This window comes from Rhinopithecus roxellana, chromosome 3 (assembly GCF_007565055.1).
Source record: "Rhinopithecus roxellana isolate Shanxi Qingling chromosome 3, ASM756505v1, whole genome shotgun sequence".
NCBI lineage: Eukaryota > Metazoa > Chordata > Mammalia > Primates > Cercopithecidae > Rhinopithecus > Rhinopithecus roxellana.
The window spans coordinates 96,842,631-96,855,037 of NC_044551.1; the positions used below are offsets into that span (position 1 = coordinate 96,842,631).

A 12,407-nucleotide genomic window follows, 5' to 3' on the forward strand; every position below is an offset into this window, starting at 1 on the left:
TTGTCTTTGCAATTTTAAGCTCATTTGTTCTCAGAGCATCATGACTGATATTTGGTTGTTGGAACTGTAACTGAATGATCCCAAAACCATGGAAAACCAACCAACAAACAAAAACAACACCTGGGCTGATACAGACCTATCTAATGGACCTATCTTGCAATTCTATCTTCATTTTGCAGACCACAGCTCTCCACATTCCCCAGCAGAGCATTTAGAGAGGAAAAGCAGGAGGTGGGAACATCCAGATGAGAACTATGTCCAAACATCTTGCTGTTTCATGACCACAGACTTACTGCTCGGCTGCAATTACTGAGCAACTCGTCCTGTGTCATGATAAACTGTGCTGTATAATCAGACATTTTGCTCTGTGCTGCTCCGATTGCAAAAAGGTGCTTCATGTGTGTTTTCTTAACCAGGATCTAAACAATTTGAGGGCAGGGGCTGGGTGGAATATGTCCATGCTTCCTTGCCTTGTTCAAAAATCACTTCACTGCCATTGGCCCTAGAATCTCGCTAGAACAGATGCAAAATGAGAGCAGGAAAACGAGTGTCATAAAGTATAAATACTTTTCCCAAAGGAAGCCACCAAAGTTACTCCTTCATTTTTCCTGGAATTCTAGTGAATTTTAGCTGCCTGGGCCCAGAGCAAGTCCACAGCAGAACATTAAAAACCAAGAATTCAAAAAATATTAGCTATGTCTATGGTGTTTGTGTTATCATTAAGTGGTTACACGGGTATACTGCACAGCAAGAAGAGGAAACTGAGTCCACAGTAACCAGTTACTGAAACCAGTAGCAACTGACTACTACTAACCAGTTGACTGGCAACTGGTTAGTATTAAAATGATAAAAGCAGGCACATGGCCTATAAAAAGTTTTATTAAACCCTACCACACACTTAAGAGTCCCAAGAAGGCCACAACACTGCTGCTGGTCATGCAGGGCTCAGGACTGGCCAAAGTCAGCTCCCACTGGTTGGTGCCAATCCCTTGGTTAAGAATTTTGAATCTCACGTGACTTCCCGGCACAATGGACATTCACAGCCTCCAAAGATGCTACATTATGCTTTGCCATATGATAGTCATTTAATAAGGTAGATAAATGTGCAGTATAGGTTAGATTTCCAACAATACTAGTTTTCATACTAAAAAAAGAGGAAAAACCCAGTGACTTCCACTTTGAAGTATTAGCTTCAGTTATCAAGCAATTTCACTCATGTGGGTAGCTCAGACCAAGATAAGGCTGTAGAAAACTGGATTTTTCTCTATTACATCTCTACAGAAACTAATAAGAATCATAGGTGTTCAAAAAATACCTGATTTTTTCTTTTTTTAATGTAGACACCACCCAAGTCACTCTGGTATGCTATACCAGGAGCTTAACGAGGTTTATTTACTCACACAAGACAATAAGGAATGGTTCTCCACCCATGCTCTCTCCTCCTGCCACCTAACATAACCTGCTCCATTGTCCCAAACCAAATATGGAAACCAAATTATTCACCGCTAATATAAAACTGGGCTTGTCTCATCTAAAAAGTGGTTTCCATAAACAGTATCACACTGTACCCTTTAAAAACTGTTTTTAGGCTGGATGTGGTGGCTCATGCCTTATAATCCCAGCAGTTTGGGAGGCTGAGATGGGAGGATTGCTTAAACCCAGGAGTTCGAGACCAGCCTGGGCAACATCACAAGACCCCATCTCTACAAAAATAAAAAAATTAGGCAGACGTGGTTGCATATGCCTGGAATTCGAGCTACTTGGAGGCTGAGGCTGAAGGATGGCTTTAGCCCAGAATTTGAGGCTGCAGTAAGCTGGTATTTGTACCACTGTTCTCCAGCCTGGGCCACAGTGTGAGACTTGTCTCAAAACAAAACAAAATAAAAACTGCTTTCAAAGAATTTGATTACTAGAAAGAGATTTAAATATTGTTTCTGTATGATTGATATGCTTGTAAGTATTTAGAGCAGTATCTAGGCTGGTCATCAAACCACCTTAATAAATAAATGAATGAGTAAATGAGTAAACAAACCAACCTCAGGATTATACCTCTATGGCTCTAAAAACAACCTGCTTACCTAAGTCATCTTAAGAGATGTATTTTAAATGCAGATGGACATCTAAAGAAAACTGGGAAACACAGCAGGGAAGTAAGTACCAGTTGGACTAAGGAGGTCACAGTGTCCTTGACTAAATATGGACTGCAAGAAAGGCATGACCTCATTTTCTATGTATGAATCGGAAACTGAAATAGGCACCAAATTATGCCAGGCATAAAGCCCAAGGTAGTCAGAGAAAACACATTATCTACTTATTACACAAAGATGTTCATTGAAACTTTATATTGCAAAAACAAACAAATCTTTGTTTAACAATAAGGTAATACACGCAAAAGGAATTACAGCATGCTCTCATAACCACATAATAAGCTGCAATTTAAAATCATACTTAAATACTTGTAAATAGTTTAGGGAAAATGCTTCTGTGTTTTGTGAAACATACACACATACACCATTTTATATATATAATGTGTGTATATATACACATACACACCATTTTTATATGTGTGTATATATATAATGTATACACACACACACACCCCACATACACACATACTTCCTCAATTATGTTATAAAAATAAATTGGCAGCCAGGCACAGTGGCTCACACCTGTGATCCCAGCACTTTGGGAGGCCGAGACGGGAGGATGACATGAGGTTGGGAGTTTGAGACCAGCCTGACCAACATGGAGAAACCCCGTCTCTACTAAAAATACAAAATTAGCCAGGCGTGCTGGCGCATGCCTGTAATCCCAGCTACTTGGGAGGCTGAGGCACAAGAATCACTTGAATCTGGGAGGCGGAGGTTGCGGTGAGTTGAGATCACACCATTGCACTCTAGCCTGGGCAACAAGAACAAAACTCCTTCTCAAAAAATAATAGTAATAAAATAAAATAAAAGAATAAATTGGTAGGAGATACCCAAATTGTTAAAGGAGCTTTAGGAGTGAAATTAGAGGTACTTTTTCCCATTTAAAAAATATTTACCAAACTTTAAACAATTAGCTGATATTACTTCTATTTATAATTAGGAAAAATAATTATTTTGAAATGTATTCTGTTACTACAGAATAGACTGGAGGGGGAAAAGTCTCCCTCACAGTGACTCAGAGCCTTAGCCTGAGATTTCCATTTCTTTCTTTAAGCGCTTTGGGAAGTGAATCTTACAACAGATTCCTGTCTTGTTCCTCAAGGCAAGCGCTTAAGCACTGTCAAAGGAGGTCCTCTCCATTGCTCAGTGACCTTGGATGAAGAGGCTCTTCCCTGCTGGAGCCAGTGCCATAGACTGCACCTGTGCTTTTTAGTCCTGTTCCTCCTAATCGAATGAAATACTTCTGTTGTACTTTGGGAGGAGGTGTGGAGAGGGTGCGCTTCTCCAAGCTATTTTTCCTGGGCGTCTCTTTTTGTCCGTCTTGTGATATTAATAACTTGGAACCCTCTTATACTGTGGAAGCCTAACTCTAGGTTTCCTAAATAGAAAGGGCTGAAGATATATGAACACTCCTATTACACATCTAACTCCAGGAATTCTCACAATTCATGTGCAAAACTCTCCATTCACAGATAAACAGCTCTGGTCTTCGAATTATCATATTAGACCCAACCAAATTCAGTAAATCATACAAGGCAATTTGAAATATCTAAAGTATTTGAAAGGTACTGAGGTATTCGGTGCGGTCTCAGCTCACTGCAACCTCCGCCTCCCTGGTTCAAACAATTATCCTGCCTCAGCCTCCTAAGTAGCTGAGATTACAGGCGCCCGCCACCATGCCTGGCTAATTTTGTATTTTTAGTAGAGACAGGGTTTCTCCATGTTGTCCAGGCTGGTCTCAGGCAATCTGCCTGCCTCGGCCTCCCAAAGTGCTGGGATTAAAGGTGTGAGCCACCACACCCAGTCCCATTTCTCCTTTGAGCGTAAAAGAGTAGATTACCTGCCCCTAGGCAGAACACATTTCTTAAGTGAGAACAATTTCAACTTTCTTTTCTCCTTCAAGGTCTTCACAGCAACGTTGCCCTTAACATTTTAAGTAATACTGAGTACCTTTTTAAAAAGTTCAGGCCAGGCACAGTGACTCACGCCTGTAATCCCAGCACTTTGGAAGGCTGAGGCAGGCGGATCACAAGGTCAGGAGATCGAGAACATCCTGACTAACACAGTGAAACCTTGTCTCTGCTAAAAATACAAAAAATTAGCCGGGTATGGTGGCGGGTGCCTGTAGTCCCAGCTACTCGGGAGGCTGAGGCGGGAGAATGGCGTGAACCCGGCAGGCAGAGCTTGCAATGAGCTGAGATCGCACCACTGCACTCCAGCCTGGGCGACAGAGCGAGACTCCATCTCAAAAAAAAAAAAAAAAAGTTCACTAATTTGTTCTATGTCATTTGGTGAATTTGGCTTTTAAGGAAATTGGGGACTTTGAACCAAATTTAAACAGAATAACAATTCTTTGGACATGGTGAGATCAAATGAACATTTGCAGATACTTTAAAAGAAATATATTGTTTAAAGACTATCTCAATATGTTCCTTTCCTTAGCAATCTGTATTGTTCTAATGATAAAGACCAAGTGACTTCTAAACAACTTTATTGTGAGGTATCAGTTGTTTCTTCCCCCCACCCCCACTCTGACCAAAAGCTATGCCAACCTTGTTAACATAAGATACAGTGTTGACTTAATTATCTGGGTAATTCAGCTTTTCTTAAAATGAACTTATTTGTCATAATATCCCTTTCCTGGAAGCCCTCCTTTTAATCATCCTACATCTGTTGAGTTTTTAAAATTCAACACACAGGCTGGACGTGGTGGCTCTCGTTTTGGAAGGCCAAGGTAGGCGGATCACGTGAGCTCAGGAGTTCAAGACCAGCCTGGGCAACGTGGTGAAACTCCATCTCTACAAAAAATACAAAAATTAGCCGGGGGTGGTGGTGCACGCCTGTAGTCCCCGTTACTTGGGGGACTGAGGCAGGAGAATCGTTTGAGCCTGGGAAATGGTGGCTGTAGTGAGCCAAGATCACACCACTGCACTCTAGCCTGGGCAACAAGCGAGATTCGGTCTCAAAAAAAAAAAAAAAATTTTCAATATACGACAGTTAAGATTAAATTTAGACATAGTCTGGGAATCAGAAAAGCTAGAACTTATTCCTAAATTTGTAAGGGCCAGGGGGGTATGGGCTTGAACCTTAGCTCTGCCATTTACTGCTTGTGTCATCTTGAACAAGTACCTTACCATGCATAGGCCTCTCATTCTTTCCTTGTATATATCATATGCTGAGATATAGGCACATACTAGGTGTTCAATTAATGGAAGTGATTAATACTTTTGATTCTCAATCTGTAAACATTGAGATAAAATAATTCTAGATATACAATGATCATAAAGTATTTTATATACCTATAGCGCTCTATAATACAAACGTTATTTCAGTTTCTGCAAAAGGAGATGTGTTCCCATTTTCTCTGGTGCCTATGTAGAGACAGGGCAGATCATTTTATTCCATAGAGCTTTTTTTAGTATAAAAATTCAACCTCTCCCCCTCACCACCTCAAATTACTGCCACTACCAAAACTGAAAAAACGTGATAATAGGTTTTGCTAGTTTTGTTAGAGGAAATAGTCCATAATATTTGGTTTCCTCCCTGACTGAGCTATAAAATGGCTAAGAAATCTGTATACAACAGGTAATTTTCATGGAGAAAATCAGAAGTTTCTGGAGAGACTGTTACAGGCTCTTTCCTTAGCCCCTCCACACACTCTGGCTCTGGGGTCATTAACAGGCAATTTCTTTACATGGTCTCATATGTGCAGCTTACTTAACTTTCAGTGGAATCTTGTACATAGCTGGATTTCCATTTCAAAAGATCTGTACATGTTTTTTAAAGAAACCATGAACTGTTATATTTATCATCATAAAACACCTCATCTAAGAAACATTTAATATAATTTTGCTATTGTTTTGTTCTTGACAAGCCAGGAACTTAAAAGCTCATGAGAGGTTTTATTTTCTAATTTTGCATTTCTTTTTTTTTTTTTTTTTAAGACAGAGTCTTGCTCTGTCACCCAGGCTGGAGTGTGTAGTGGTACAGTCTTGGCTTACTGCAACCTCTGCCTCCTAGAGTTCAATGCAATTCTCCCACCTCAGCCTCCTGAGTAGCTAGGACTACAGGCATGCAACACCATGCCTGGCTAATTTTTGTTTGTTTGTTTGTATTTTTTAGTAGAGATAGAATTTCGTCATGTTGGCCAGGCTGGTCTCGAACTCCTGACCTCAACTGATCCATCCACCTTGCCTCCCAAAGTGATGGGATTACAGGTGTGAGCTATTGTGCCTGGCCTCTTTTTTTTTTTTTCTTTTTTTTCTTTTTTTTTTTTTTTTAATAGAGATGAGGTTTCACTATGTTGCCCAGGCTGGTTTTTAATTCCTGAGCTAAAGCGATCCTCCCACCTTAGCCTAAGCAATCCTCTAGCCTAAGCCCCCCAAAGATTGCCCTCCCAAAGTGCTACGATCATAGATAGGCATAAGCCACCTTGCCCAGCCTAATTTTGCATATCTTAATCATCTCAAAAGCATGTGAACCTGAGGCTGCATTGACCTTTGTACTCCCGTGCTACCTCTCCATCTTAGGATTTGTAAATCGCTGACAAATATGCCACCATTCACTCCCAGCAAGGTGTAATACACCTGCCCACTCAGCAGCAGGACCTACATGTGTCTGTCTAGAACTCCATATAAACTCAAGGACTGCATATTTCCAGCTAACGTAGACCTACTCTTGCAAACTGGTTCATTTCTCCTCCTCTTTACTGTGCTTCAGAAAAGTTGGGGTAAAATGTTCTTCTATTCATCACCCACACATATCAGGCCACTCTTCAGCTCCCACTGTAATTCTTTCCCTCCAGTTTAATGCTGAGAAAGAGTAAGCAAGTCTCGCTCTCTCTCACCCTGCAACATTTTGCAAAACAATTATCATCTGACACCAGAAGGCAAAGCAATGTTCGGAAAACCTATCAATTTCTTCCCCACATTTCTCCACCCTTAATTCTGTGATAAAATATCTCCGCCCGCCAGGCAGCCTATAACCTCATAAATACTCTGGTGTTTTCGGGAAAAGGACCTCAAATGACACTTGTTGATAACATTTCGCTTCTCTGCAAAAACACAACTCCGTTAAGTACTGTGCTTACATCAGCCATGATAATCAGGTTAGCAATGTTTTAAGGATGAGTTAGAATTATTAGACCCGTGAGGATAAACCATCTAGATAGTTGTCTCTTATGTTTAACCTCCCTTTTGTGACTTCAGGAGATTCTTTTTCTTATACTAAAATCAAACCTAGTTATGTCAACCTTTCATTAAATCAAGGCAAAAGGGAGGCAATATTGTGGTATGCATCAGGTGGTTTAATGATGACACAGACTACTCTTATTTCCACTAGTTATCTCTATATGATTCTTACATGCACACAAACACACACCAGTTCAGATGAGCGGCCTGGGCTTTCTGACAACCTTTGGGACAGCTTCAAGAAGGTAAGCCTTAAAATAGGAAAGGCTCGAGTGAATATACAGCATTTGACTCATCTAAAATGGGCCATGTAGTAAATTCAAGTCTAAAAGCTTTTCTACAGACTGTAGGAAATGTTTAAAGTAACCAGTTACTATAGAAAGAAGGGAAGGTGGGTAGGTACAGGGTGGAGCAGGGAAGGAGAAGCCCTTGGGGTACCCTTGTGAGGCACTGGCAGGACACAGTGGCAATAGAACAGACAAGATTTTATCAAAGGACATTGGTTGGCTCTGTAAACAAAGGTCTCTAGAGAATATGCCATACTGTGAACACCTATCATCAACAAAATTCAAAGTAAAAAGTAGCTTACAATGTGGGCTACATATTAGGGAGCTTATAGAGTTGCAATTATTCAAAAGTTCTGAGCACAGAGAGAAAAATCCAAACAGATATTCGTCAAACGAAGGAGTCAAACAAATCTCCGGTTTGTAACTGCCTCCTGAAAGCTGTTTGGCTTTTACAGTGAGTACTGCATCAAAACAGGCGCATATTCTATATAAATATCCGTTTAAGTCTCTTGACTTGAAAGAAGACAGACAGTACCACAATACGGGAGCGCCGCTCGTCACACGCTCTGGCCACTTGGGACACCTGCCCATCAGGGTGGCATGTCACTGCCTCCCCATCACCAAATCCTCTCCCCGGCCTTAGGACGGAGCTGCATCCCGCTGGTGGCCCTGCCAAAACGGTCCCCACATGCAAACTGCAGGGTGCCAATGCCCCATCGCTGGAGAGCCTGCAGCGCTAGATTTGCAATGACGCCACATGGAGAAAACGTGAAAAGAAACAAGGACGAGAAGGCGACACCAAACAAAAATGTGCTCCCCTTCTTTAGTGGTCCATGGAAAAAAAAAAAGAAAAGAAAAGAAAGTAGGAAAGGAAAAGGAAAAAAAAGAAATCCCAAACTAGAAATGGTCAAGACCGGCTTATCAGGACACATTCGGGATACCCCTAATCCTTACCTGGACTACGAAACAGATGTTTAAAAATTAGAAGTACCTGGGAAATCAACTTGGACGCATTATAAAACAGAATTTCCCCACCGTCACCATTACCACCAGCCACGGGTAAATAAAAACCCAGCACTTAAGCTACTAGAAACTACATTTTAATTACAGAGCTGAGGTTTACATAATTGCAAATTACATAATACTGCCGTGCACTAAAAACCCTTCCATACATAGGTGAAGCTTCACACCATTCAGTCTTTAACATTTTCCAGAGAGGGCTGGAAAAGTCTGCTGAATAATTGAGGGGACGGAGGGAGGGAATGGGGTGCTAGAAAAGTCACCCTTGACAAGCTGCACATCCGACCAAATGTTCCAGGATAAAGAGGGACTCGGAGCAGGTGACTCCCCTCCGCCCCAGTGTCCAGGCGTGTAAGGCCAAGGCAGGGCGAGAGGGCGCGGGGCGCGGGGCCGGGCTTACCTGCTCCCCGAAGTCGATGGCTATGTTGGTGATGCCCAGGGGCACCAAGAACCGGATCAGGGGCCAGTAGTGCGTGAGCGCCGGGAATTTCACCATAGTCCCCGCCGTGGGCTGACCCCACACACATCTGCTGCCGCGAGGGGACTCTGCGGGAGGCGAAGGGCGACGGGGCGAGCGGGGCGCGGGCCGACAGAGGCCGCGGGCGGCGGGGCCTCGGGCGCGGCGGCGGCGGCTCCTCCTCGCGGCTGCGACGCCTTCTCCGAGCGCGGCTGCTCTAGCAGGGGATCCGCAAGCTCAAGTCCATCCCTGCTGCCCTCCCACACAACAAAGATCTGCCGGGAAAAAAAAGAGGAGGGACGGCGGCGGCGGCGGCGGCGGCAGAAGGTTCTGCTGACAGCGGCTCCATTATAAGCGCTCTGGGGCCCGGAAATAAATAACCTCGCGCACGAGGCGCCGCCGCCGCCGCCGCCGCCGCCCGGAGGAAATCAGGGGCGGGCGCGGAGGCGCGGACACCGCCAGCAGCCCCGGGGGCGGGCTGGGGAGGGGGCCGGGCCGGGCGCGCCGCGGCCTCCTTCCCTGTGCCGTCGCCTGCGCTCGGCGCGGCCGCGGGGGGCGCTGCGCAAGCTCAGGCCGTGGGGCCGGCGCCTCTTGGGCGCTGGGCGGGACTCGCCGCGGAGCGTCGGCTGGCCCGGGGGTGGTGGCGCTGAGGGCGCGGCGGGGACTGGTCTGGGGGCGCGGGGGCGTCGGTGGGGGGCGGGGGCGGTGGGCCGCCTCGAGGCCCCGGGTGCCCTGGCTCGCTGGCCCGGCCTCGTACCCCGCGTCCCGCGGGGCCGGGGGCTGGGGTTCCCGCGCTGTGCCGGGAGGGCCCGGACGTCTGGAAGACTTTGCAGCCGGGGCAAGCGACGTGGGCGCGGACGCGCGAGGAGGGCTAGGGCGCGGGACTGAGAAGGGCGCCGTCCGGCGGTGGCCGGGCTGGCGGCTGGCGGGGACTGCGGAGGAGGCAGCTTGCGCCGGGGCCGGGGCCTGCTTTGGGGGACTAGCGGCCCGGGAGGTATAGAGGTGCCGCTCCGGGGGGGCGAAAGAAACGAGGAAAGGTCGCCAGGAGGGAGCCTGTCCCCCAGGGTTTCCAGGGGCAACGGTGTCCCGTGTCCCTGGGGGACATGCTCCAGGGCAGCAGGGAGTGGTCCCCGCAGGCTTCCAGGCTGGGGCCGGCCGCCTTCTGGGGCGCTCAGACCTGTCTGCTGCAGTTTGCAATCAGTACTCCCGAATTCTTTTCATTGTAAAAAGGCGCTATTAAAAAAATAACTCGTAAAGCCTATCATCTCTTTTAAATAAAGGGGAAGAAAGAGAAAAGTGTACTGTGGTTTGTAATACTGGGCCTTAGTGATTTCAGGGTAACTAGTCGCGGTGCTGAGAGTTTGACCTAAAGCTCGGCAGTGTGACAGCCACGCCAGCATCCATCCCCACACCCCAGCACTGTGACACGAGGGAGGAGGACCGGGTGAATGAAAAGGGACTCTGGGCAGGGCTGGCTTCACGGGCGTGCGATCTGTGCAGTCAGAAAGGGCCCGCACTGAAAAGGACTAACGCACTCTTGAATTTGAACAAGGGTCTCTGCATTTTCATTTTGTACTGGGCATGCATAGTATGTAGCCTATCCTGGTCTTACTATTTTGTACCCGCTCTCACACACATCTCTTTGCATTTAATAAACATAATGAAGTAATTTATTGTTAAACGTAAGAAAGTATCTTGTACCTAGAATGAACCTGTTAACTCACCATTTAGCTTTGTAAAGCTTTTGTAAATAGTGAGCTTGAGACCTTAATATCCTGGGTTCAGGTGTTTCCCAACTACTTTGAAAGTATTAAATGTTTCCATAGGCCAGGCATGAGTGGTGAGCGTCTGTAGTCCCAGCTACTCGAGAGGCTGAGGCAGGAGAATCACTTGAACCCAGGAGACGAAGGTTGCAGCGTCACCCACGGCACTCAAGCCTGGGTGACAGAGTGAGACTACCTCTCAAAAAATAATAAATAAATGTTTCCATATTTTACATCCTTTTAAAATGCTTTTTTGAAATTCCACACAATTTGAGCAGACTTTGAGAAATAGGAAGCTAATTTACCTTGTAGCTCTGTTGTAACCTCAAATTACATTCCCTATCATTAAACTTTGATAAGTATTTATTGTGTTAAGTGTGTCAAATAGCAATACTGTATTTAAAAGATTTCCCAGCAAAACAGGAGGTTCATGTGGACAGGACTATCTTCAGGAGCAAGTTCTTGAAAGGTGTGTTTTAATATATTTGAATGTAACCTAAATATACAAAAAGGGAGCCTGTTATTAAAGGAATTCTCTGGGAAAGAGGTTTTTTTTTTTCCCTAAAACAAATATCACCTCATGGTTTATCATTCTGTTATTCTAGGTTTCATGGGCTCATTTTACTTAGAGCAATCTAATTACACTGACCTTTGTCTAGAATGTGGGATTGATGAGGTCCTAGATCGATCTCAATCAAGTCCAGTTTGCTTTCATTGGTCTCTGGACAAGGACAGCCACAGCCCCGGCTGCCTGATGCAAACGCACACCTTTGGTCTTTAGAGACAATGGTGAGAAAATTCCAGTGAATCAATGAAAGGTCATCATCCTTGTTTGAGTGTTCTAAAAGTGCATTTTTTAAATGAGTGATTTGGAAGTGTCATCTCTGATTATGGCAAAGAGCCCTTTTTAGATTTTAAAGGCCTATGAATTTCAGTAACACTATGGCAACATGGAAACGAATGAGACATTTCATTATTTTTTGTCACAGTCAAAATCTGAAACAGATTTCAAAGAGAGTTTTGGCTCCTCTTTATATTTTTTGTTTTTTTAATGATCATAATAGACATTTATTTAAAGTAAAACGTTGGCAGACCAAATAATTCTGAAATTATATGTTTCAGGTTTAACCATCTTCATAAAAATACTTGAAGAACAGCTGCATCCAGACTTCAAATATGTGATGACTTCTTTGACCATTCTTCTCAGTCTTTTCTTTCCCAAATAAGCGCTTTCAGTTATGGCTCATGGTAGAATTTATTCTATAGATGTTTGGTCCACTGCTCTTAAGGCAAGGTCTGCTGTCTCTTAGTCAGGTCCAGTGTTCTAATGCGAAACATCCTGCCATTAGAAAGCCCTCGTATGGCTTCCTTTACGTCTTCATCCTCATATATCGTCTCATCTCACGTTGACTCTAGTTTCTCAAATCCTGCAGCATTGTCATACCATTTTCAAATACCATCCAGCCACCTGTCTGGTGCTGCGGTAGCCAGCCTGCTAGCCATCTTGACCCAAACGCGAAATGTTGCCTTCTGCCTCTGTC

General features: G+C 44.5%; 1 protein-coding gene across 2 annotated transcripts in view; it reads right to left on the reverse strand.

The window, feature by feature from the left end:
- ANKH (ANKH inorganic pyrophosphate transport regulator) overlaps positions 1–9,517 on the reverse strand; it is a 163,832-nt gene extending 154,315 nt beyond the window's left edge. The window contains exon 1 of one of the 2 annotated variants that reach the window (XM_010374091.2): positions 9,047–9,515. In XM_010374091.2, the coding sequence (XP_010372393.1) occupies positions 9,047–9,142 (96 nt within the window). In that variant the 5' untranslated portion in view covers positions 9,143–9,515. Of the gene's footprint in view, positions 1–9,046 lie in introns of both variants that reach the window. The other variant, XM_010374092.2, reaches the window with a different exon arrangement.
- Between the last annotated feature and the right edge of the window lie 2,890 nt (positions 9,518–12,407).